Consider the following 25,206-nt stretch of genomic DNA (forward strand, 5'->3'; position numbering starts at 1 on the left):
AAACTCTTGTTTCCTTTACCCTAAAGCTCTCAAAGCCTACAGGTAATCATATCAGAGTTTTTAATCTAGGTTGATAATGGTGAAGCATGCTTCTCTCCCTACCCCTCTGGCTGCTTATTTTCAGTCTCTTTCTCAGGCTCCTTTGCTGCCTCCCACCTCCTCACTGTGAGAGTCTTTCAAGGCTCAGTTCCGTGTCCTCCTCTATTCTCCTTCTACCTCTACTCCCTTGGAGAACTCATTCGCTCCCATAGCATCAACTCCCTCTCTATGCGGATGATTCCCAAATCTGCATCTCCAGCCCTGCTGATCTTCCTTCTCTGCACTCATATTTCCTCTTGTTTTCAGAATATCTTTACTTGGATGTCCCACCGACACCTCAAACTTAACCTATCCACATCAGCCCTGACCTTGCCATCACTGTATACAGCACAACCATCCTCCCTGTCTCACAAGCCCATAACCTTGAAATTATCCTCAACCTCTCTCTCTCATTCAAACCGTCACCAAGTCCTGCAGTTCTGCCATGGCTAAAATCTGCCTTTTCTCTATCCATCTCGTTAATCCATGCTCTTATCCTATCCTGCCTTAACTACTGCATCAGCCTCCTTGCTGACCTCTGTACCTTTCTCCAAACTTCAGTCCATGTTTCACTCCGCTGTCCAGATCATTATTTGTAAAAAAAAAAACACCCAATTCTGTCCATGTTTCCCCACTCCTCAAAAGCCTCTGGCAGTTGCCCATCCACCTCCCCATCAAACAGAAACTCCTTACCATCAGCACTAAGCCACTCAATCACTTTGCCCCCTCCTATCTTACCTGACTACCTACTTACACTGCAGCCTGTATACTTAGCTTCTCTCATGCCTACTCACTCATTTTACTTCAGATTTGTCTGTCTCGCTGCCGACCCCTTACCCACGCCCTGCCTCTGGCCTTTCCAGTGTCCTGGCATTCAGATGACCCACAGTCACCAAAGGGCAGGTGACAGTGGCAGTTGGGATTCTTTCAGGCTCTGACTACTGCGCTCCTTGGCTCCGGTGATTGCTTCTGTGAGTATCTAGTGCGGAACTGAGGACAGGAGAGTGTCCACTGGATGCCAAGCTGGACGGTCCTGCTGTATGTGGAAAAGCCTTGAATGAGGTGCCAGTTTGGGGGTACATAATGAGAGATGAAGAGACCAGGCACCTCCGGAGAACTTGGGTCTCACACAGAGCTCGACCATTCCTCAGTGGTAAGTGAAAAAATCCAGCTGGATCTTTTTTATCTTTGTTTAGCAAAACCAGCAGCGAGGAATCGAGAGAAAACGTTAGGCCAACAGACAAACCATAGACACTGCTATTCTCAAGGCCGAGAATTTAGGTCTTAGTGGATTTTTTTCTTATTGCTGCCTACAAAATGGAGACTTTTATGCCAGTCCTCTCCCTCTCTTGAGAGGCTAAGCCAATTTCCTAGGAAAGAGTAGCAATCATGGCTGTGGTCTCATCTCATTGTCTCCTAATGTGGCTTAAAACACTGACTCAGTATCACTGTAGCTATACTACTCATCTCTAATCCATTGCATAATCGTAGGTTATGTGGGTTCTGACTTCAACAGGCAGGATCCAGTTGTGTTGTAAGGCAGAGGACTTGCCGAAGCTTAACAAGAAAACCTCATGGTGTGTGAAGGTGCAGAGTTTTTTTTTCTTTACAAGTCAGAAAGACAGGAATATGGTGGAAATATTTAATAAAACCATTTCCTTTATGTTATGCTGCATTGATGGTTACAGGATAATCTGTGTCACTTATGGTACACATCAAGTTGCAGTGTAAACAATTTTCTTTTATCTAAATTTCCAAATGTAAATGTAAATTTCTGAATTCTCGTAGGACAAATTTCTAAAGCCAATGAAGTTATCTTGGATTAGGGAGATGGAAATGTGGCAAACTTGGTTGTTTCTGACATCAACAACTTGTTAACGCTAGTCCTGAACTGGTCCATGCCTGGAAACAGGTACCTCTGTGCAAGGATTCTGTACATTTAATCCATTCAACAAAGAGACATTGGAAAGTAGAAATCTGAGATTTCCTGGATGTTTATTTGTTGAGCAAGGCTACTTCCTTTTTTTAGGGAAGCACTGTGAACTTCTTTCTCTCCAGGCTCCTGTATGCCAGTCATTTCAAGGTAAGCTGCAAAGCCTAAATTTGTCATCTTTAGAGCCATTTTACATTTCTGAGAACTTCTTTCTCTCCAGGCTCCCATGTGCCAGTCATTTCAAGGTAAGCTGCAAAGCCTAAATTTGTCATCTTTAGTGCCATTTTACATTTCCCTTCTTCCCCTCCCCCCATTTGATCATTTTTACATCTCTAAGCACAAGCCTATGGCATCGAGCAACAATGGAGATGCCTAATTTTTGTCCAGGTACTGATATTTCTGCTACTTAATACTGAGGAAGTTGCTGCTTAATATAGGATTAAAGTTTAAAATATTAATGCCTTTGATTAAAAATAGAAAATATAGCAGTCACATTTGTGGCGAATGTTTAATAATGAAATAGTCTAACTATAGAGGAAGGAGTGGTATTTTTTTTCCCCCTTGGCTGTTTCATTTTCAAACTCATCCAACTCCTCAGGTTCTGTGGATGAGGAAAAACCTTAACCAGCCATATGGTCCTGACTCCCTCCTTCCCTATTTTCACACTTCCAGTTGTTTCACCTCTGAGGAAGCAAGTTAATATCTCTTGCTGATAAGGCTTTTAGGAAGTGATTTATTATATTGGTTAAGATCCATTATATACAGGTAAAACCTTCAAAATTGTACAAAGAACTATTATACTGACCGGACAAAAATGGAACAAGGAATGGAAAAAGGTTTTTAAACAAACATTACTCTTACAAGATTAAGTCCCAGGTTAATAGAAATTTGTCAGGGTAAAATTCACCTCTATCTGGGGGAAAGAAAGCACTCTGTGGGGCATTTCAGGAAATTATGGCAATTTTTCCAGTATCGTAACTGGAAAAATTCCCTAAACCTATACATTTACATTCTGTTAATTTATATGAATAGCAAAAAGAATAAAACATATAGCATCTTTATGGCTCTGGAACCCAGTCTCATGAAATGCATAGGTTATTAGACTTTTAACATTTGTGCAATTAGAAATAGGCATTTCCCTGTAGGTTTGGGCAATGCGACCCTTTTGTCATTGGCTTTAAAACCTGAGCATTGAGTCTGCTTCTACGTGACACTACCAAAGTTAGCCTGAAAATGATCTGAAAATCAGGAAACTGTACAAGAGGAAGCCCCCGTGGAAAGTATCACTTGGGGAGCCAGGCACCAAAAAGATTCACTGATCTTAGAAATGCGGGAAAAGAGGACAAATAGGGGTCAAGCTTCATCTAGTTAAGCAGCTGGCAGATCTCTTTGTGAACACAGCAAAGGAAATCCACGTAAGACGCTCCTCCATACAGGCCCTTGTCTTCCACCAGAAACTGTCGGAAAACCATCTCCGGCTGCTCGCGCTGCTTAACCACCGTTAGCTGAAAAGAGAATGTTTTGTCATAAAAAATGCCCTCTTTTTTAAAAAACAAAACAAAAAAAACCTCTTACTGGCTGGCTGGGTTTTTAACCTGAGAGGTTCAACTTCTGTTGTACTAGATTGGATTCTCTACAAGATGCACAGAGGTCTTGTCTGATAATCAGTTTGGTCAATCGCTTCCAGGTCACCAGAAGCCTGCATTACAGCCTATCCCTCCAGCCAGCATATAGTCCCTAGGGACACCTTGAGGCTCCTTAAAGGCCAGGGAAGCGGAAAAAGATACAAAAAAGCTGTCATTCCGGTTTAGCATTTGGTCCCTCAAGGTGAGTTCTGGTGCAGAACTATTGGATTATGGGTCTGGAAATATTTAGTCCTTTCATTAAGATCTGTGTTTTATAGAGTCAGATTATAAGGATTGGCCATTAGAAAAACATGGTCACAAAATATGCCTTGCCCTGTGCAGGTCCCAGCCAGTGTAGTCTAGAAGGGAGCACTGCCCTTGGCAGCCTGGGTAATAAAAATTCCTAGAAGGCTTGTAGAGATTTGGGTTTGATCTCTGCTGCCTCAGGCTATAGATGTGCTGGTGCACCAGATTATTTCCCAGTGCTTTTCCGGGCAGGTGTGAGATGGGCTCTGTTTTGGAGGGTGATGGACAGAATTGGAAGGTACTGAATCAAGGTAGTATTGTTTGAGATTGGCTTTACTTTGGAGTCACTACTGCAGTATCAGAATTCTAAGATTGCCTCTTTGAAAACATTTTATACCCTGATTTGAGGCATAAAATGAGCAAACTTGCAGAATTTTTTCCCATCCCATTTGTATGCCTCAAAGTTGACTTAAACCACAGAGGCCAAAAAGAGCTTTCAGTGCTATTAAAGAGAATATTGAGATATTAGTTCATGTAATCTACTCCCTACAGGTCAACTCAATTAGGGAACCTCAACTATGTGGTAAACTGTCTGAAATTTACTTAGTTTATCTTCCCGAGGGCCATAATTTTTTTAGGAATGTCACTCGAATCATGATTTAGACAGCTGACCAAGTATGTGTAAACCAATTCTTTTAAATCATTTGGAGTTATTTGCTACTTGGATAGGAAGGCGAGGGAGAAGATAAAAAATAAGCCAGTCCACTTTTTTTCCTTCAATTATGAATTTGAAAAATACAGCACCCCTAAATGCTCAAAAAATTATGGGTATTTTTTTTTCCAAGACAGGAAAGAGTTAGGAAAACTGAATTATCAACTAGTCAGTGGAATTTGAACACTGTACTAAGTGCCTGAACCTAGCCCCAGGTATCACAATCAGAAGCTAGGCCCCTCATGGGCAAGGACCATGGCTACCACTTGTTATATTGAGAATTGTTATACTGGAGAAGCCCTGTGTGGGACAATCTGATTACCCTGTATCTACCTCAGTGCTTAGAACAGTGCTTGGCACCTAGTAGGCACTTAACAAATAGCATCATTATTATTAATACGTTGTACTCTCCCAGGTGCTTAGTAAAGTGCTCTGCACACAGTCAGCACTCACTGTTAAGCAAAAGATCCATGAGGTTGAATGCATCCGTATCCACTTGTGGGCAATAGGGGATTTAATGTTAGACAAGAAGCTGGGGGAAGAGAAACAGCTTTGTGGGTTTGCACTGTGGAAAGCCTATGATATTACTGAACCCAGAGAAGGACGGACAAATTCAAGTGAATTGATAGGCTGTTATATTACACTAAAACATAACAAGCCTCTTGAAGTCATAGAGCCGACAGACTGACTGACTGCTACAGACCAAGGCTCCCTTTCTTCCACAACGGCCACACTGAGAGGAGTTACAACTGTTGGAGCAACCTGATGGCCAAGTACCAGTTCACACTTGTTTTCCCTCTCTGCTAATTTTGCCCACAGCAGTATTACTAAGCATTTACTATGTGCCAGGCCCTGTACTAAGCACAGCACCTTGGGCCAGTCACAACCCCAGTTGGGCTATTTTGGTGCGAGTGAAAAGGGAGGTTCCAGGGCTTTTTATTGTCTTCCTGGAGAAATGTGCACAGATTGCTCTAGGCAGAGCCCTGACTGGCACGTGTTTTCAGAAAGCACTCCAGTTCCTGAACTGCAAATAATGATTTGTCATCATTGTATCTGCCTTTGTTTCATTGCGATTCCAAGCACGGTCAGTTCTGCTTTACAGGACTGACACAGAGGTAGATCTAGTGAGGGCATCACACTTCCCAGCCTCTGCCCGAGCCTTTCTACGGAGGCCTGGGAGCTTTGCTTTGGCAATTTTAGAGTAAAAACCCGAGTGGACAGGGGCTAAAGCATTCAGTTGTCAATGGACATAACACAGGCCTTTCTGTCAAAGAAGATCTGTCCTGGTATGTCTTTGAATCATTAGCTCCAAGGAAAGCAATGTTTACTTGATACAGAAGGGAATTTTAGCAGAAATGTCTATATAATTGTCCCAAGGAGATGAGTAAAGCTGAATTAGTAAAAGTGTTCTTCAGTAAGTGATTTACTAATTAGATAGGTTTAAAACCTAATAATTTTTACTAGTTAGATCATTTTAAATTGGAAAGGTCAGGGGTCTCTTACCTTCATTGAATATGGTCTCTTCTTCTGGATTACATCGATTATTGTTCTGAGCTTCTCTGAGTATGGATTCCCCACTTCAGGCAGTAATGTCTGAGTATAAGAATTCAAATGTAAGAGGCACATGACACATAGACCCTGAATTACTATTAATATTACTACTACTCGTTAGGTCACTATTCTTAGAGAAGAGAAGCAGCATGGTGGAGGGGATAGAGCACAGGCCTGGAAGTCAGAAAGTCATGGGTTCTAATGCCACCACTTGTCTATGGCGTGACCATGGGCAAGTCACTTCTGGGCCTCACTTATCTCATCTGTAAAATGGGGATTAAGATTGTGAGCCCCATGTGGGACAGGGATTGTGTCCAACCTGAAGAGGTGGTATGGTATTTGTATTAAGCGCTTACTATGTGCCGAGCACTGTTCTAAGCGCTGGGGTAGACATAGGGGAATCAGGTTGTCCCACGTGGGGCTCACAGTCTTAATCCCCATTTTACAGATGAGGGAACTGAGGCACAGAGAAGTTAAGTGACTTGCCCACAGTCACACAGCCGACAAGTGGCAGAGCTGGGATTCGAACTCATGAGCCCTGACTCCAAAGTCCGTGCTCTTTCCACTGAGCCACGCTGCTGTATCCCAGTGCTTAGAACAGTGCTTGACACATAGTGAGTGCTTAACAAATTCCATTTTTTAAAAATCTGTTCTGAAACCAGTAAGTTGAATAGCTTATTTATTTGGCTACACTGTTTGGGATGGAGCCTGGCCCAGATATAACCGCATAAAATTAGGTTTAGCGATGTGGTACAGATATGAGCCTGATTTTTGTTTTCTTATCCGAACCAACCTCCATTTGGAGGCCGCCTTAGAATTATAACAGTGATAGTGCTTGATAAGAGCGTACTGTGTACTAAGCACTGGGGTAGATAAAAGATAATCAGGTCAGACACTGTCCCTGTCCCACACAGGCCTCACAATCTAAATAGTTAATAAGGAGCAGAGCTTAAAGGATAGAGCCTTACTTCTAAGTTGTCATTATGCTTGAAAAGGACCTCATTGTAAGATCTACAGAGGAAACTTTATCTTTGATTACACAAAAACAATCTCTCCCTGCATCTTTCAGATGTGTTTATTCCTAGAGGTGGTGGTGGGAAGTTTCATACAAAAGATGTCAGGCACAGTAACAATTGAGGTATGTAAGTACTTACCCTGTACCAGGCACTGTGCACTGGCATAAATACTGGGTAAGCAAATCAGACAGAGTCCATGCCCCCTATGGAGCTGGAGAACAGATACTTAACCCCCCCATTTTACAGATGAGGAAAGTGAAGCCCAGAGAAGTTAAGTGACTTGTCCAAGGTCATACAACTGGTAAACAGTGAGGCTGGGATTAGAACCCAGGTATCCTGACTCCTAATCCTGTGTGTTCTCCATCTCAGCTGGGTAAACCTAAAGACTTGATGAGGCGCAGATCTAATCTATGGAAAAAGTCTGTTTAACCCCTTTTGGTGGATTTATTTGCTTTTTCTCACCATCTCCCATGGGGATGGAGTTTCTGGGGAAGGAAATGCTCTTGGGTTTATCAACACACAACCCCCTACTGTGTTAAGACCTCTAAGGGAACCTTATCATTCCCTGGGACCCATGTCCCCTTCCTGCCAGCCCCCCTAGAAAAAATGTAATCCCTCTTCAGGTTCCTCCCATTAACATTCTGCTTTTCAGTATGATGGGGCCAACAAGTTGGACATTATTGCTAAATGGCCACAAGCCAGGGGAGAGTAGAACACTTTAAATTTTGAAACCAAACACAATTCACATATAAAAAATTCAGCATTAATAGCCTCACTGCATGTGGATGATTTACCTTTCCAAATGGCATAAATTTCCCCATCTGTTATCCAATTTTTTTTTGTGATCCTGAAAATATTAATGTAACTTGGATGTTCCTTTCCCTTTTTGATCTCCCAAAAGAGGTGTCCCAGAATACCTCAGTGGGGAAAAATGACTTCCCATTTGACTGCTCTTTGACCACTAAGCCCTTCTAGTTAACTTCTGCTGATTTTGCACAGAATTCAATACCTGTTCTCCCTCTCCCTTTGTCTGTGAGCCCCATGTAGACAGGGACTGAGTTCAACCTGATTATCTCTTATCTACTCCAGGGCTGAGAAAATAATAAGGGCTTAACAAATACCACAATTATTGCCATCTAGAACCATGATGGCAGGGCCTTGTACAAGCTACAGAAAGACCAGCCATCACTAGTGGCCATTACCCATGGAAAAGTAGTCCACGCTAGACCAGAGCATGCCCCAACAAAATCGTCTTCATCACAGACCTCCTGCCTCAAATGATTCTTCTGCAACAAAACCGGGGATGATAAGTGCTGTGTCTTTTAGGTTCTCTAGCTATAACTAAGTACGATATGCAGACAAAACACATTTTATAGCTCTTTTATGTATCACCCTAAGCCAGATCATTGAGACCACTCAAATAAAAAGTAACATGCTATTTAGAGAGTGGATGATAAGAAGTAAGTTCCCAGTGCTCGTTCAACTTTGAGCAAAGCACAAGAAGAGCTGTTGCCCCCTGCTACTTGGAAATATTTGCCTTTCTGCCAAACTATTTGTTGTATTTCAATCAGGTGAAAGATTGAGCCGGAAAAAAAGACAACCACATCACTTACCACCTCATTGTTGATGTGTGCAAAGGATGGCACATTAAAGAGTCCCTGGATCAGCTCTGGAGGGGTGCTTACTCCCAACCAAAGAAACATGTGTAGGCCATTAGCCAACAAGAAAACCCCTCCTTCAGAGAGTCGTTCCTCAGAGCAGCGGACAGCAGTGGGGAAAGTCAGGCTGGTGGGGTCCATTGTGTGCTGAGGGGGGAAAGACAGGAGGATTAGATAGTTTTTGTTGTACCCGGGGCCCTTAATAAACCTTTTGAACTCTCATGCCAGGGAAAACATAATGATCGCAGGAACATTCCTCCTCAGGTCTGTTGGGTGTGAGGTTTAGGGACGAGAGTGACCGCGGATGGATGCAGAAAGCAATACCCGGTCATCCAGGCAAGTCAGTTTGCTGTTGTTTCTAGTTCTCTAAAGATTTTATATCTTTTTCACTATTCTACCTTTCCATGACCTGGTTAGAGAATTTTCAGTCTGTTTAATCCCTTGATGATTACCAGCTTGGGATGGGGGGAAAAAATGCAGCCATATGGGAAAAAAGTCTTCCCCTCCAATGCCTTTTTGTACACCTGGAACTACTCAGGGAGGCAGGACAGACATCCTCCACGTAAATGGTTTCTAACTCTGCTATATGTAACAAGTCCTTTGAAAGTGATATTGATCAAAATTCCCCCAAGATTTAATCAGTCAATGGTATTTACTGAGCACTGTACTAAGCACCTGGAAGAATACAATATAGTAGAGTGGGAAGACATGATCCCTGCCCAACAGCTGCTTACAGTTTAGGGGGCCTAGGCTTCAAAATTCCCTCACAACTGACATGGCCTAAATGCAATACTAAAAAAAATCCCACAGTTTTTTGTCTCTCTTCCCCCCAGGAAATACTTACTATTGGTAAAAGTTGTGGATAGAAGAAGAGTTGAGTGTCAGCCACTCCCATAGACATGACCAGCTGTCTCTGGTAAGCCCTTTCATCAGTTGATATCTCTGGTCTGCTAAGTAGGACACAGTTTTTTAACAGACAATTCATGTAAACTGGCAGCACCTTCATGGCATCAGGAAGGATGAGCTGAAAGAGATAGATGGGTCATTTCGACATGATATGTGATATCATCACCTTGGCAAATCAGTCCTGACGCACATCGATTGATTGTGTCATTTAAAATGGACCATAGTCTGCTTTTAATCTGAAGGAATAGCTGCAAGTCTCAAGAAGGCTATTTCCCAAATGCAGGACAATTATACACCTGTTTAGAAAGCAGCTCTTTGGAAAAGGTGGTTCAAAGAGAATGCATTGTTCCCACTACATGTAAGTAGCGATGCTGAGCCCACACAATCGCAGGGAAGCGTTTTACCGCCCACCCCCACCCACCACCCAACAAATACACACACTGCAACCACACCAAGTGATTTGTTTCTTGTTTACAAACAGGACAACATAAAATGATGTTTTTCCCCAAGTGAGGAGGTGTGGAATATCCCAGCACATGTCCCCTTTGACATTGATACTCTCTTGTCAGTCATATTTAGTGAGCTCTTACTGTGTGCTGAGCACTACTAAGCACTTGGAAGAGGACAATATAACAATAAACAGACACATTCCCTGCCCACAACAAGCTTTCCTCCAAATACAGGCCTGTGGCTTTCTAGGAGGACAACATCTCTCACCACACTTTATCCCATCCCATACTCACTTTTGGGCCAAATTCAAGAACCACTTACCTGTGGCACCCTTTTATATCAAACCTGAAGATCTGTCAGGTACTTTTGAGATGTTTGAGATTCCACATATGTGCAGTTGATCCTGGTGTGTGCCCCCCAACCCTTTCTAAAGCAAGACTTGGAGGGGTGAATGGAATTACACCACCTCATTTTTATGATTTACATAAGTGAATCACAGTAAGGAAGGAAAATTCAACTTATTTGGAGTTGTAGATTCTGAATTTATTTTCAGAACTCTTTAATCAGGCTTACTTAAGAGTTCAAGCAAAGAACTCTTGGAAAAGAGCCCTGAATTGTCAATACTGACCTACCGTAACAGCCTGGAATACTGGCCCTCCTTGGACTGCTAAGTCTATATTACAAGTCCCTTTACAGTTCTGTCCTCCTTCGAGGGGTGTTGCTGAGCTATGAAAGAGAGAGAACTTGGAAAGGCAGAGATATAGAGGGAAAAACACAGAGAGAGTGACAGACACAGAGATACGGTCATATTGAAAGAGATGGGGACATGTTGACAGAGAGACCCAATGCAAGGGACAGGGGAGAAACAGAGAGTGAGGCAGGCATACACATTTGTGAGACGGAGAGAAGCTGAGAAAGAGACACAGATACATTGAGACTGAGGGAGAGACACGGGAGAGCTATTGACAGGGAGAAACACATTAGGAGAGGGAGGGGCAGAGAGAAAGGTATACAGAGAGAAAGAGAGAAGTCAGCGTCAAACGTTCTCACACTCAAAGAGGGCTTGAGGTTAAAGTAAAATTCTTACGGAGAAGAGTTTCATCCTTGCCCATACCCGGCTATTGGGCTCCTTCTTACATCATCATTGCTTTTTCCTGCACTTGCAGGCAGTGCGGGATGTCAAATCAATGACTTCCCTACAACTGTTCCTGGGTTGTCGGTGTAGCAATTCTCATTTTGAGATCAGTCAAAATTTTTATCTTGCAAGGAGATTGACCCTAGTCAAGCAAACTTCAGCCAGCCCTTTCAGACTCCTGTAATCATCCACCAGATGGCACCAAATTACTGAAAGGGAAAAGTCACAGAAGGTGGATTGACAGGGTCTGGGAAAGAAGAGGGGGATACTTGTCACTTTCCATTTTGCAGAGGCACTACTGAATCCCAGCACCTGAAGGCCTTTTCCTACTTTGCAACTATGAAGGCCTTTTCCTACTTTGCAACTATTAAAACTTGTCATTTCCACATTGCAGCTTGCCCTGGAAAAAAAGGATCTGCTAGAGAAAATAGATTGGACATTTCCTAGGGTCCAAGACTAAGGAAAAGCTGGCATTCCGGAACAAAAAAGTGAGTTTAGAATCAGCTCACCCTCCTTACAGTACTAAAATCCCTCCTTACAGTAGTAAAATCCAAACCAACAGAAGGTTCCAGCAATTGAGATGGAACTTGTAAAGCAAACCAAAGTTTTCCAATTGGGCAACCTGGAATTATTTTTCACTTCAATCGCCATCAGCCTCAGGGGCTCCAAATCCAATATGTGAAATATTAACCAAGAAATTTCCTGAAAATACCAAACAGTGCCTGCTTCCCATCAAGGGACCCTGTTAATGGAGATCTCCAGAGGATGATAGGCATGTCTAGTCAAGACAAATGATATAACAATGTTCTGCACATAAATAAACCCAGACCAGAGTCCAGTAGACTCTGTAGGAAAAGGGAAATTAAAAATACGGAGAGTGCGCTGGGGCACGACTCCAAAATTACCAGTCCAGCTACATTCTAGTTAGCGTTCTTGATCGGTTCCATGAAAATGAGGGTTGAAGCAAAAGCTGAAAATGAAGTATTGATTCCCATAGGAAATGATGTAAAGAGTAATGTTTTCTTTTCACAGCCAGCATGGCTGAGAGAACATCCAGGATCATCTGAGAATTCAGCCTATTCCCATCTCTTGGGCACTGTGTACTGTCTATAGACAGAAGCTCTAAATGTTAGTCAGAGTCCTCGAGTTAAGTGAATGCACCTGAAAGACAAAGGTTGGCTCCTGAAAAGATCTCCAGTTCTAACCCACTCCTCCCTCCTTTAACCGGGCCTCTCCACATCACGACCAACTCCGCCTTCACCAGGAGACACTTTCCCAGACTGTAAGCCCGTTGATGGGCAGGGACTGTCTCTGTTGCCGAATTGTACATTCCAAGTGCTTAGTAGAGTGCTCTGCACATAGTAAGCGCTCAATATATACTATTGAATGAATCATGGCTACCAGTAAATATTAACATTTGACAACTTAACAAGTATATAAGTACTGCCCAGGCAAGTCCGTCATAGTGAAAATTTTCCATATCAGCACCCTTAATCCTTGGTAGGCTGAAGTGATGGGAGTCCCTTTCAAACTCAGACTCAATCAGAAGGCTCTATTACCTAGCCCCTTCAGATCTCGCTGATTTCGTACTACAACCCAGCCTGCCCGCTTCGCTCCTATAATGTCAACCTACTCACCGTACCTCTGTCTCGCTGTCGGCCCCTCGTCCACATCCTGCCTCTAGCCCGGAACACCCTCTTCCTTCATATCTGACAGACTGTCGCTCTCCCCACCTTCAAACCCTTATTAGGGTCACATCTCTAAGAGGCCCCCATTTCCTCTTCTCCCTCTCCCTTCTGCTTTGCCCTCGGATTTGTCCACTTGATCCATCCCACTGCCGGCACTTGTGTACATATCCATAATTTACTTTAATGTCTGTCTCCCCCACGAGACTGTAAACTCCCTTGTGGGCAGGAAATGTTCCTGCCAGGTCTGTTTCATTGTACTCTTCCAAGCGCTTAGCATGGTGTCCTGCACCCAGTAAGCACTCAATAAATACAATTGATGGATTGATCGAGGAGGTGTCTTACCTGACTTACTGCCGATGGGCTGGCACAGTGTTTTCTGTAGCATGCCAACATGTGCGCAGTCTGGTTCACCAGAATTTCCCGGACGGTCTTCAAGGGTTGATTTAGAACAGCTTTAAATGCTACATACACAGAAGGACAAGGAGGAGATAAAGTTAAACCTCTACACCCACTCTTGGGGGTGGGTGTCAGGGGAGAATGCTCCTTTTCTGAGCTGCATCATTTAAAATGCTAAATTCATGCCCCAGTACAGTCCCCTCTCAATAGCCTGTGAAATGGTATTTGGAACACAGATAAAAGAATTGCATGCATTTAACCCCCAAGCTTCACTGCAAGCCAACAGTTTCAGCAACTGCCTCTGTTCAGACACAATGCCGAGGGGCCAAGCGGACTGCTTTGAGTTTCACCTCTAATTCTTGACCTTGTCCCCACCTCTGGGTCAAAGGAGCAGTGTACCACAGAGAAGCCAAGAAGCTCAACCGAGAAAGAATTGAGTTGGTGGCAACTGCCTTTTACTGGGGGAACCGCAGCTGGTTTTTGTGGACAGGCCACCAGTAAAACTGTGGCTTTTCTTGACTGTGGTTCAGCATAGCCTTCTGAAAACATCTGAGATGGAACTGGGCAGGCCAGGAACACCAACCAACCTTTCATTTGTCCAGGCGCAGATCAGGGTAAGTTCCCGTTGCCCATCATCCTGCCCCTCTGTTAGCCAGGTCTCTCCTAACACAGCAAGTCCAGCCCTCCTCCTCCAAGCAAGCCAATCCTAAACCACTCAGGGATCAATTACTGAGTTTGCTTGGCTCTTCGAGGCTTAAACAGAGAAGCAGCATGGCCTAGTGGAAAGACCCCGGGCCTGGGCGACAGGCCCTGGGTTCTATTCATGGCTCTGCCATATGTCTGAAGTCAGGGCTCATGAGTTCGAATCCCAGCTCTGCCACTTGGCTGTGTGACTGTGGGCAAGTCACTTAACTTCTCTGTGCCTCAGTTCCCTCATCTGTAAAATGGGGATTTAGACTGTGAGCCCCACGTGGGACAACCTGATTCCCCTATGTCTACCCCAGTGCTTAGAACAGTGCTCGGCACATAGTAAGCGCTTAACAAATACCAACTTCTCTATGCTTCAGTTACCTCATCTATAAAATGGGGATTCAATCCTATTACCTCCTACTTAGACTGTGAGCCCTATGTGGGACAGGGACTATGCCCAACCTGATTAACTTGTATCTGCCCCAGTTGCTTAGAACAGTGGTTGGTACCTAGTAAGAGCTCAACAACTACCACAGTTATCAAACTGGCAGGCACACACCTGTCATTTCCACAAGTTCTGAATTTACCTAACCCAAGGGGAATGTGCCAAACAGGTACAAAATAAATGACTGGAGGTGTATTTCGAGGCTACCCTTTACCTGACTTAGCAAAGAAGTTTATAAGCACGTCGGTCTCACAGCTCTTGTAGAGATCAGCTAACTGGGAGCTGCAATTTAAACTGATGTTGTGGATACGGAGCCTTCTCTGGCCATTGACGGTAGTATAAAGCACAGCACACTGAAATGGAAAGGTGAGACAAGAGTCTTAGAGGATCTGAAGAATCACCCAGACCAGCTGGTTTTCAGAGAGTAATGCTCAGTCAGTTCCTTTAGGGGAAGCAGTACTGACCTGGGAGCCAGAGGCCCAGGGTTCTAATACCAGCTCTGCCACTTGTCTGCTGTGTGACCTAGGGCAAGTCACTTCACTTCTCTGCCTTTGTTTCCCCAGTTGAAAAATGGGGATTCAATACCCATTCTCCTTCCTACTGAGACTGTGAGTCCTATATGGGACAGGGACTGCATCCGATCAGATTAACTTGATACTACCCCAGAGCTTAGAACAATCAATTAATCAATCAATGGAATTTATTGAGTGCTTACTGTGTGCAGAGCACTGTATTATAGACTTGGGAGAGTATAATACAGCAAGAGTTGGTAGACACGTTCCCTGCCCACAACAAAGTTTATGGTCCAGACGGAATAAAGACATATTTAAAAATTATAGATACATACATAAGTGCTGAGGGAGGGGTGAATAAAGGGTACAAATCCAAGTGTAAGGGTGACACAGAAGGGAGTAGGAGAAGGGGAAATGAGGGCTTAGTCAGGAAGGCCTCTTGGAGGAGATGTGCTTTTAATAAGGCTTTGAAGGTGGGGAGAGTGTTCATGTGTCGGATATGGAGAGGGAGTGCCACAGCCAGAGGCAGGGTGTGGGTAAGAGGTCAGCATTGAGATAGATGAGACTGAGGTACAGTGAGTAGGTTGGCAATAGAGGAGTGAAGTGCGTGAACTGGGTTGTAGTAGGAAATCAGGGAAGGTAAGGTAAGGTGGGGCAAAGCCGTCGGTAAGGAGTATCTGATTCACATGTGAATGGGCCCCCACTGGAAGTTCTTGAGGATTGGGGTCACATGGACTTAAATGGTTTTGTAGAAAAACGATCCGGGAAGCAGAGTGAAGTATGGACTGAAGAGACGGAAGCCAGCAAGGACACTGACGGAATAATCAAGGTGGGATAGGAAAAGTGCTTGGATTAATGTGATAGTAGTTTGGATGGAGAAGAAAGGGTGGATTTTAGCTATAAGGGTTCAACCAACACAATTTGATGACACTGCATATGGGGGTTGAATGAAAGAGATGAGTTGAGGATAATGCCAAGGTTACAGGCTTGTGACGTGGAGGATGGTGGTGGTGCCTACAGTGAGGGGAAGTCAGGAGGAGGACAGGGCGTGGGTGGGAATTTATCTTCCATTTTGGACATGTTAAGTTTGAGGCACGGGAGGACGTCCAAGTAGAGATGTCCTGAAGGCAGGAGGAAATGTGAGACTGCAGAGAAGGAGAGACCAGGGCTGGAGCTGTCGATTTCGGTATCATCCACATAGAGATAGTTGAAACCACGGGAGCGAATGAGTTCTCCAAAGGAGTGGGTTTAGATGGAGAATAGCAGGGGATCCAAAACTGAGCCTTGAGGGACCCCTACAATTAGGGGGTGAGAGGCAGAGAAGGAGCCCATGAAAGAGACTAAGAATTAACGGCCAGAGAGACAGGAGGAGAACCAGGAAAGGTCGGTGTCAGTAAAGCCGAGGTCGGGTAATGTTTCCCAGAGAAGGGGGTGGTTGACAGTGACAGAACAGTGCGTGACACAGAGCCCTTAACAAACCCCATAATAATACCACAAAGTGCCCTTGACCAGGCAGCTTTCAGCACCCAGGCCACAGAACAAGGGAAACGTGATCTTTTGCCTCCTGCACCCCAGACTGAAATCACCTGGATTAAGGCTCCGCTGTCTTCACTGAGTTTGTCATCATGCTTGAACTCCACCGTCACGGCTTTGTCACAGTCTACCGCCGCCATCTCCACGTCGGTCGTGTTGTTCATGTAAATACCACCCAAGAAGTCAGTGGCCCGGAAACCTAGAGTCGGGGAAAAAGGAAGAGCTCGGTTGACCCTGATTTGACCAAGGCTGTTCTTTCACTTGGTCCTCCTACAATTCAAAGAGGGCGAATGGCCCCTGGTAATCCAAGAGAAGCATAAGCCTCTTGGAACAGCAACCTGGACCTGAGAGGCGATGTGGTTGTGAGAGTCCCACTACATTCCTCCACCCAGCTGGCCTCAGGGATGATGGTGATTTGTTTTGCTATTGACTGCAGGAGCCCATCATCTCTGCCGTGTCCACTGTTTGGTGAAGGGCCTGGTATATTTATATTACTATTCAGATTAATGTCTGTCTCCCCCTCCAGACTATAAGCTTGTGTGGGTAGGGAATGTGCCTATTTATTATTATTTTGTCCTCTCCCAAGCCCTTAGTACAGTGCTTTGCACACAGTAAGCGCTCAATAAATATAACAATGAATGGGTAAAGATTCTTTGGAGACAGGAAAAATTAGCCCTGCTCAAATGGAGGGTTTTATTTTGTGCCCCTCCAGAAACCAAAAAGGCCGGTTTTATTCCCAAAGCCACAGATGTCCCCAGAGAAAAACCCATTCATCCAGTTGGGCGCTGCCAAGGATTTAGCCACAAGCAAAAGATTGGCTAGCTAATAACCTCAAAGGGGTGCCCTGGGCAGTTAGTAAGGAGGTGAAAACTACTGAGGAAGCTGATCAGGACTGGACACCTAGAAAACCTTTACACTCGTAAAATTGTCAATTGCCAACCGTTCCATCCTTACCTGTGCTAGTGCGAACCCTCATGATGGCATCAAATCCGATCTTTTTCCCTATGTCATTTCTGAGGTCATTCAAGAACTGCTGGCTGTCTGCACGCACCTACAAGGAAAACAGCGTAGCTCTGCTAGATGGCAGCACACATGGAGAAACCACCAGTTTTCCATTTCCCATCCTATTGCCTCCAGCATTCAGTTCCCTTGATTCAAAATTGAAAGGCATGAACGGTCTGGAGCCGCTTTTAAATGGCATTTTCTTTTGACTCCCTTCTTTAATATATTCCAAAATCATCCCTCTAGTCCTCATTAAAGACCAACACACACCTAATGCGTCATCAACGCACCTCAATCTGGGACCTTATGACACTGGATATTCTCACCCACAGCACTTGTGTAGATATCTTTAAATTACATATTATAAATGGCACTTATTCATATTAATGTCTCTCTCTCCGCTCCGGACGTAAGCTTTTAAGGGCCGGGAACGTGTCTGCTAGTTTTACTGTACTGTACTCTCCCAAGCGCTTAATGCAGTGCTCTGCACACAGTAAGAGCTCAGTAAATACAAGTGGTTGATTATGCTGTGCCAAGATTGTGAACAAGGCCAAACAGACTTTCCGCCCTCCAGATGCTATATATTCTCACTTGAAAGTTTTCTTCAGTGAAACCCCGATAAAGGCCAAAAGGAAGGAGGAAAATCAAGTGACCACCTGCAACTCTGAGCTGCCCTATTTCCTTAGCTGGATCCCAGGCTAAGTTGTAGCCTTTGCTTACTGCTTAAGAAACACATGCACATGTTAATTCTTCATAGAAGCCATGTTACATAGAAGATATGGTCTAGTGGATAGAACCCAGGCCTGGGTAGTCAGAAGGACCTGGGTTCTAATCCCATCTTCGGCACTTGTCTGCCCAGGACAAGTCACTTCCTGACTACTGACTCTATTCTTGGATTTACTGAATTCCTTAGAATCACAACTGATCGGTAAACACCCCCCCCCCCCCTCACACATTTTAACCATTATCATTTCAAGGACTAGGATTTTGTCTTTCCCTCACTTTATCACAATCTCAGTTCCCTCATCTGTAAAATGGGGATTAAGACTGAGCCCCATGTGGGACAGGACTGTGTCCAACCTGATTAGCTTGTATCTATCCCAGTGTTTAGTACACTGCCTGGTACATTGGTAAGCCCCAAACAAATACCATTAAAAAAAAAAGATGTTGCCAGCTCTAGCTTATGGAAAGGAAACGAAGGCACAGGGAGACTGTGTAATCATTGAGGATTTCATGTCAGTGGTGTAGCCAGGAGTGGATATGTTTCTCATCGTGTCGTCCAGCAAGTCATGGTGAGTCTTTCCTAATTACCTGACGATTGTGGACTGAGAGTGTGTCTACCAACTCTGTCCCAAATGCTTAGTACAGTGCTGTGCACACAGTAAGCATTCAATAAATTCCACTGAATAAGATTCTCCTGTAGTTGGGGGAGGGGGACAAGAAGGGAGGGGATTTCTGCGATTTGCCTAGGATTCCGGGTGTAAAACTCTCTTAGGGTAGATGGGATGCTTAATCCAAGCCTACCTGGATCCTAGAGCTGGGCCTTTTTCTTTTTAAAGGTATTTGTTAAGGCTGACTATGTACCAGGCACTATACTAAGCACTGGCAAAGATGCAAGCTAATCAGGTTGGAAATAGTCAATGTCCCACATGGGGCTCACAGATGAGGCAAACGAGGTACTGAGAAGTTAAGAGACTTGCCCAAAGTCACATGGCAGGCAAGTGGTAGAGCTTGAATTAGAACCCAGGTCCTTCTGGCTCCCAGACTCGGGCTCTATCCACTAAGCCATGCATTCTCATTCTGCATTCTCTCCCCACCCAGTGGTACATTTTTATTAATAAGAAAATGGACATGAAACGTTTTTCTAAAGCAAGTGAAAAACCTCAGTTGGACTGGAAAACATTTCAGGTGTTCACTCTTTAGCACACTGGGGAGTCGGGTGGAATTCCAGTTCCCAGAGAAGGGGAAGAAAAATGAAACGAGGGAATCACAAGACATTTGCCCACCTCATTTGCTTAATGAGGGCTTAACTGGAAATACTGTTTCCTGGTTAAAACTTTGGAAATAATTTCAGAGGCTAAATATTTAGCTCTTATGGTTCTTTCTGATTTTCTCTCGATGATTCAACTTTTCTGACTTAATCCTTGGACTCACTGAATTCCTTAGACTCTCAACTGATAGGACAAGAAAAACAGTATAATTGTTATTTCAAGGACTAGGATTTTGTCTTTCCCTCACTTTATCACAGTCTAGTTTATTGATATAAAAACCATATGTTCCATTTTGTCACCAACTATTTCCCCAATTTACTCAGCCTGAAAGAGCACAAAAAGTTGAAGGATCTGGTGAATGAGGACTATTTTTTTCAGATTAACTTTAAAGGGGCAGATTTACATGCCTCTTTCTCTTGGTTCATTCTCTTTAAGCTTCCATTTTGCCCACAGGGGGAATAGTTTCTGGATTCCAACAGCAGTGCTAGATCCCAACTAACCAAGGGGCAAGCATTTACCTGGAAATTATTATACTTGAAAAGCGACCCTCCAGTCAGCAAGGGCACGAGACCCATAGATGCCACATCCACGAACTGGTTGGGGAAGAGGAACAGATCCACACAGCAACCGCTGGCCACGCAGTCCTTAGCCAGGGCCTCGTAGACATTTGTCTGGGGCTGGAAAAGAGTCTGAGAAGAATGATGAACACATCACCAGTGGAACGTTTCAATTTCTCCTTGTACCAGAGGCAAAGGAACACCACCACCCGTTAATTGAAGGAATATATTGTCCCCGAGGAAGGAATATATCATCCAAAACAAACTGACTTCCCTGCATGAGCTTCCTCCAGACTGGAACTCCCTCCCCGTTCATACACGAAAGACCACCCCACTCTCCACCTTCAAAGCCTTATTAAATTTCCATCTCCTCCAAAAGGCCTCCCCTGGCTAAGCCCTCATTTCCTCTACTCCCTCTCCTTTCTGCATCACCTCGGCTGGTCCAGAAGGTCACACGGTCTCATGCTAAGGCAGGAGAACAAGATACCCAAATATGTCGAGCCACAGGGTTCATTGCCAACTCCAGGTCTTCGCTGTAGTTAGAGGCTGCTCAGAGAGTGATTGAGATACCTCTCATTCAGGCTGTGCCCAGTAATTAAATGGCACTCTAAATGCTCCGAAGATTATGAAGAGAGGAAAATTGGAACAAACCACCACAGATTATTTGGGGAACAGGGACTTAGCCTCTGCCCATTTACAGGAGCAGTTCTCCATTCCCCTAGTAGGAAGAAGTGTCTTATGAGTTAGGCCAAAAGGAAAGACTGTTGAGGTACTTTCGGCCCTAAAAACTGAGGGTTTAAAAACAAATCCAAAAAAGAGTTCCAACTGCTGCCGTACCTTCTCTTTGTCTGTATTGAGCAACTTCCTGTCATCTCTGTTCTTCAGCTTCCCTGGAGCCTCAGCCGTCGGCAAGGAAGAATGGAAGATAAATAGTTTCCCAGCACACTCTGCTGCCTGGAAAACAGAAACAGCGGGGACCTTTACTGTGGACCCCAAGTTTCCTGCCTTTCTTTTCCTTTCACACTAGTGTGTTCACATATGTCTGTTTCCTATGAACAACTAACACTCCGTTTACTTGGAGACAGGTGATGGTTTGGTGCCACTAAAATCCTTCTCGAAAAAAACCCTGGAAATAACTAGGAACAGCTTAATCTAATTCAGATAAGACTGGTCACCTGCCCCGTCACCACACTGACCCCACCAGGCATTTGAAAGCTTAGAGAGGAAAGGTCTCAGAATCCCTGTGCACTGTACAAGTTTACTCCTTTCTGCAGCAATACTAATGCAAGAGAAGTGAGTTGGAAAATTATTCATGCATAATATGGGAAACCTGAAATCTAAACTCCAGTTCCCAAAGAAAGGCAAGGGCCTAGGTAAATGGGGTTATGCTTGCCTAACTCTTCAGGCAAAACTCAAATATTCAAAAATTTTGAAAAAAATCTTACCGTCTTGGATCCACATGTCACCCTGGCACCCATGGGCAAGACAGCACAAACTAAACCTGAACTACCCTACTTCAGGTTTTTTTTTAAGTTCGTTGTAAGCAGTGAATCGGTCTGTTTATTGTTCCACTGTAGTCTCCTAAGCGCTTAGTACAGTGCTCTGCACACAGTAAGTGCTCAATAAGTCGAACTAAATTGAATTTAATTGAATTTTTACTAACAGCCCCAAACTAGATAAACTCAAGAACGGTTCTGAGGGATCGAAGAATAAGGCACTTGAGTTCTTGCCACCCTAAGCCCTCAGTTACTCACCACCTCTTCTTCTCCCCCGCACTCATGTCCATATCTTCATACTTGGTTGCTCTTTCTACCTGTAATTTATTTCAGCATCTGTCTCCCCCACTAGATTGTAAGCTCCTTGAGGGTAGGAATCAGTCCACTAACTCCGCTTGACTCTCCCAGGTGCTTTCTACAATGTTCTGCCCACAGTAAGTACTCGCTATATATTGATTGATTCTAGTCCGAGAGGTTTGGCAAGGAACATCGGCCCAATAGATATCTTCCTGCCATCTCTTCCTGACAGAGTTTTTTTCCAGTACAAAAGTGCAGACTGAAAGAAGCATCAAGAAGTGGGGGCTGAAGCAGGCTTCTCTCCAGCAATGAGGTGGTGGGCAGGTAAATGGGTTTAGCCAACTCTTTTACACTGCACTGTCCCAAGCATTTAGCAGAGTGCTCTGCACACAGTAAGCGCTCAATAAACACAACTGATTGACTGATTGAGGTGGCGACTAATGGGAAGAAAGGTTGACTCAGGCTTCCACCTGGGGTGGCTCTGGGCCAATCCTCCTTTGGCCTTTTCAGCCACTCTCGCACCATAAGCAGCGTGGTTTAACAGGGAGAGCACAGGCCTAGGAGTCAGAAGGACCTGGGTTCTAATCCCAGATCTGTGACAGATCTGCTGTGTGACCTTGGGCAAGTCACTTTACTTCTCTATGCCTCAGTTCCCTCATCTGTAAAATGGGGATTAAGAGTGTGAGCCCCATGTGGGACAGGGACTGGTTCCAACCTGATTAATTTGCATCTACCCCAGCGCTCAGACCAATGCTTGGCACCTAGTAAGCACTTAAGTACCATAATTTATTTTTTATAATGATTATGGTGCTTATTTGCTACACTCTGCCAAGCACTGAGGTAGATATGAGGCAAATGGGTAGGACATGGGCCCCGTCCCACATGGGACTCAATCGGTGGCATCGGATCTGAAGACGAAGGACAGTGAGTTATGGGGAGCAAGCTCTATCAATTCTGAGGATAAAAGGAATGCAGATTTTGAGGATCTGAAAAAGTCGACTGAGCACTGGAGTGTTTAGAATTCCAGGGCTAGAGCATCGACGTGAAGCTTATCGTCAGAGAGCTGAGCGGGGTCTGGATCCACCACGTGTTATGACTTTCATCTCGATACGTGATAAGAAGTGGTGGCTCTGTGGCTCCCGAAGGAGCCAAATGATCTGAACTTCCTCCTATTCATCGCTTTGAACCGGAGACTTAAGTGCATTTTATGGGTGATTAGGAATTCCTGCAAACTGCCAAAAATATGGAATGCTTTAAGCATAATTACTAAAACCATTTTCCCACAGAGCTCTTGCCAACAGTTTTACCTAAGCTTTGGCTTCATCTGTATTCACTGTGGATGTGGCGTCTGGGGGACCAAGGAGCGGCAGGGTCCTGAAGAAGTTAGTCAGTGCCGTTTGCTCTTGGACGATAGGGTAGTTAGGGGGGTTAGATTCTGGAGCAATAATAAGAGGCACTGGTAAACTTATGGGTTATGTCTAGGCAAGCACTTTCAATGGGAAATATACCGAAGAGTTCACTTGGCTAGTTCAAGGGGCTTCAGAATAAATACACACTAGAAGTCTCCGAACTGAGTTAGGCTCATTATTGTTGGGACAATTTCGTTAAGGGATAGATTTTTTCATTTTTTGGCTTCTCCTCTGTCCTCTTACTTAATGATGTTTATGTTTTATTATCTTTGGGAGTATATATATGGGCTTTCTTTGGCATCTTCCTGATAAAAAGTAAAAAGACAGACTCTTTTTGGTGGGTAAAGCTTGAAAATAATTTCTGTGAAATCCATAGACAAATGGAGCTTTCACTCCTTCTTTTTAACAGTCTTCTAATGACTGAGGATCCATTATGCTGAGGAAACCATTTTTCCCCTATTTGCCCAACTTGCTTACCTGCATCTATAAGTAAATTATCCATAGATAAAACCAACATAGGATGTTTTCAAAGTCCTGAAGAGGATGCTGAAGCTACAGCATTCCACCTGGTTAAGAAAGAGCCTCTGGCCAAAACAAAATCCTGGTAATTTTTTTAATGCTATTTGTTAGGTGCTTACTATGTGCCAGGCACTATACTGGGCACTGGGATAGATACAGCTAAATCAGGTTCGATATAGTCCCTGTTCCACATGGTGCTCACAGTCTTAATCCCCGTTTTACAGATGAGGTAAACTGTAAACAGAGAACTTTAACAGAGAAGTGAAGTGATTCACCTGAGGTCACACAGCAGTCAAGTGGCAGAGCCAGGTTTAGAACCCAAGACCTTCTGACTCCCAGGCCAGTGCTCTATCCACTAGGAAACGCTGCTTCTCCATGTCTTGTGTTCTGTGGAAGGTTCTTGCCCTTTGAGACTGCATCACTGCTTTGTACCATCACTGTTTCTATCCAACCTAAGGGAAGGTTTCCTCACTTCCCGTTCACCAGCACAGGAACGTCTGTCCCGAGTCTTAAAACATCTTCTGCCTAGGCGGGGGGCACATCCTGGAGTCTGACAAATGTAGCAAATCTAAAGGCACCTCGATCTCTGTGCCAGCCAAACTCGCTTCCAGTCCTGCCGCCCTCTTGCCCACCCTGCTCTGGACCCCCTGGGCCAACAGTAACGTACATGCCACCCCTTCCGCTCGCTACTGGAGCCAAAATCTGGAGCGTGGCCAGCGGGTGGCAGCTGAAGGCTACTACCCGCTCTGTGACTGAGAGCTGGGAGCCATCTTGGCCCAGCTTTCGGAAAGCCCCGATGCTGACACTCATCACGTGTTTCAGACTCAGCGGTCCGTTGACCGCTCCCCCCCCCCCCCCAACCCTCACATACACACACCACCTCAGGGCTAACCTTCAGGGCTTCCATGCCGGCCTGGACGATGGGAGCAAAGACGGTCTCGTTGTCCTTCGTGTCTGCAAACATTTCTGGAATCTGGTCCAACAAGCTGTGAGACAGGAGAGCAGACTAGTGAGCAGGTTGTCAGAATACAAGGGAGAGGTGCCCCCCGCCCCCACCCACTCAGAATGAAATCACTGGCTTGCCGACCTTTAAACCTCCCCTCCTAACTCCTCGCATCCATCCATCAGGTATGTATGTCGGTGAAGGTAAACTGAGTTATCCTTCCAGAACTACCTAGTTTCTCAGATCCTTTCTGCCTGCCCTGACTCACTTTACACAGCCCAAGTCCACGTGTTGCCCAGAAGATGTGGCAATATTTGGCAGCTGGTCTGGCGTTCCCAATTCTACTTAGACTGTAAGCTCGTTGTGGGCAAGGAATGTGTCTTATTATTATGCTGTACTCTCCCCAGTGCTTAGTACA

The 25,206-nt window shown here is 44.6% G+C and overlaps 1 protein-coding gene across 2 annotated transcripts in view; it reads right to left on the reverse strand.

Annotated features, from left to right (window-relative positions):
- Positions 1–1,706: 1,706 nt before the first annotated feature.
- The window catches only part of SEC24D (SEC24 homolog D, COPII coat complex component), a 95,043-nt gene continuing 71,543 nt past the window's right edge, over positions 1,707–25,206 (reverse strand). For both annotated transcript variants that reach the window (XM_029076659.2, XM_029076660.2), the window contains exons 13-23: positions 24,738–24,831; positions 20,962–21,078; positions 20,086–20,256; positions 17,529–17,625; positions 16,628–16,773; positions 14,744–14,882; positions 13,341–13,459; positions 9,664–9,843; positions 8,775–8,966; positions 6,098–6,187; positions 1,707–3,516 (exon numbers count right to left, since the gene is read on the reverse strand). In XM_029076659.2, coding sequence (XP_028932492.1) covers positions 3,376–3,516; positions 6,098–6,187; positions 8,775–8,966; positions 9,664–9,843; positions 13,341–13,459; positions 14,744–14,882; positions 16,628–16,773; positions 17,529–17,625; positions 20,086–20,256; positions 20,962–21,078; positions 24,738–24,831 — 1,486 coding nt within the window. In that variant the 3' untranslated portion in view covers positions 1,707–3,375. The remainder of the gene's footprint in view (positions 3,517–6,097; positions 6,188–8,774; positions 8,967–9,663; positions 9,844–13,340; positions 13,460–14,743; positions 14,883–16,627; positions 16,774–17,528; positions 17,626–20,085; positions 20,257–20,961; positions 21,079–24,737; positions 24,832–25,206) is intronic.

The sequence above is a fragment of the Ornithorhynchus anatinus genome, chromosome 12, assembly GCF_004115215.2.
Source record: "Ornithorhynchus anatinus isolate Pmale09 chromosome 12, mOrnAna1.pri.v4, whole genome shotgun sequence".
NCBI classification, from domain to species: domain Eukaryota; kingdom Metazoa; phylum Chordata; class Mammalia; order Monotremata; family Ornithorhynchidae; genus Ornithorhynchus; species Ornithorhynchus anatinus.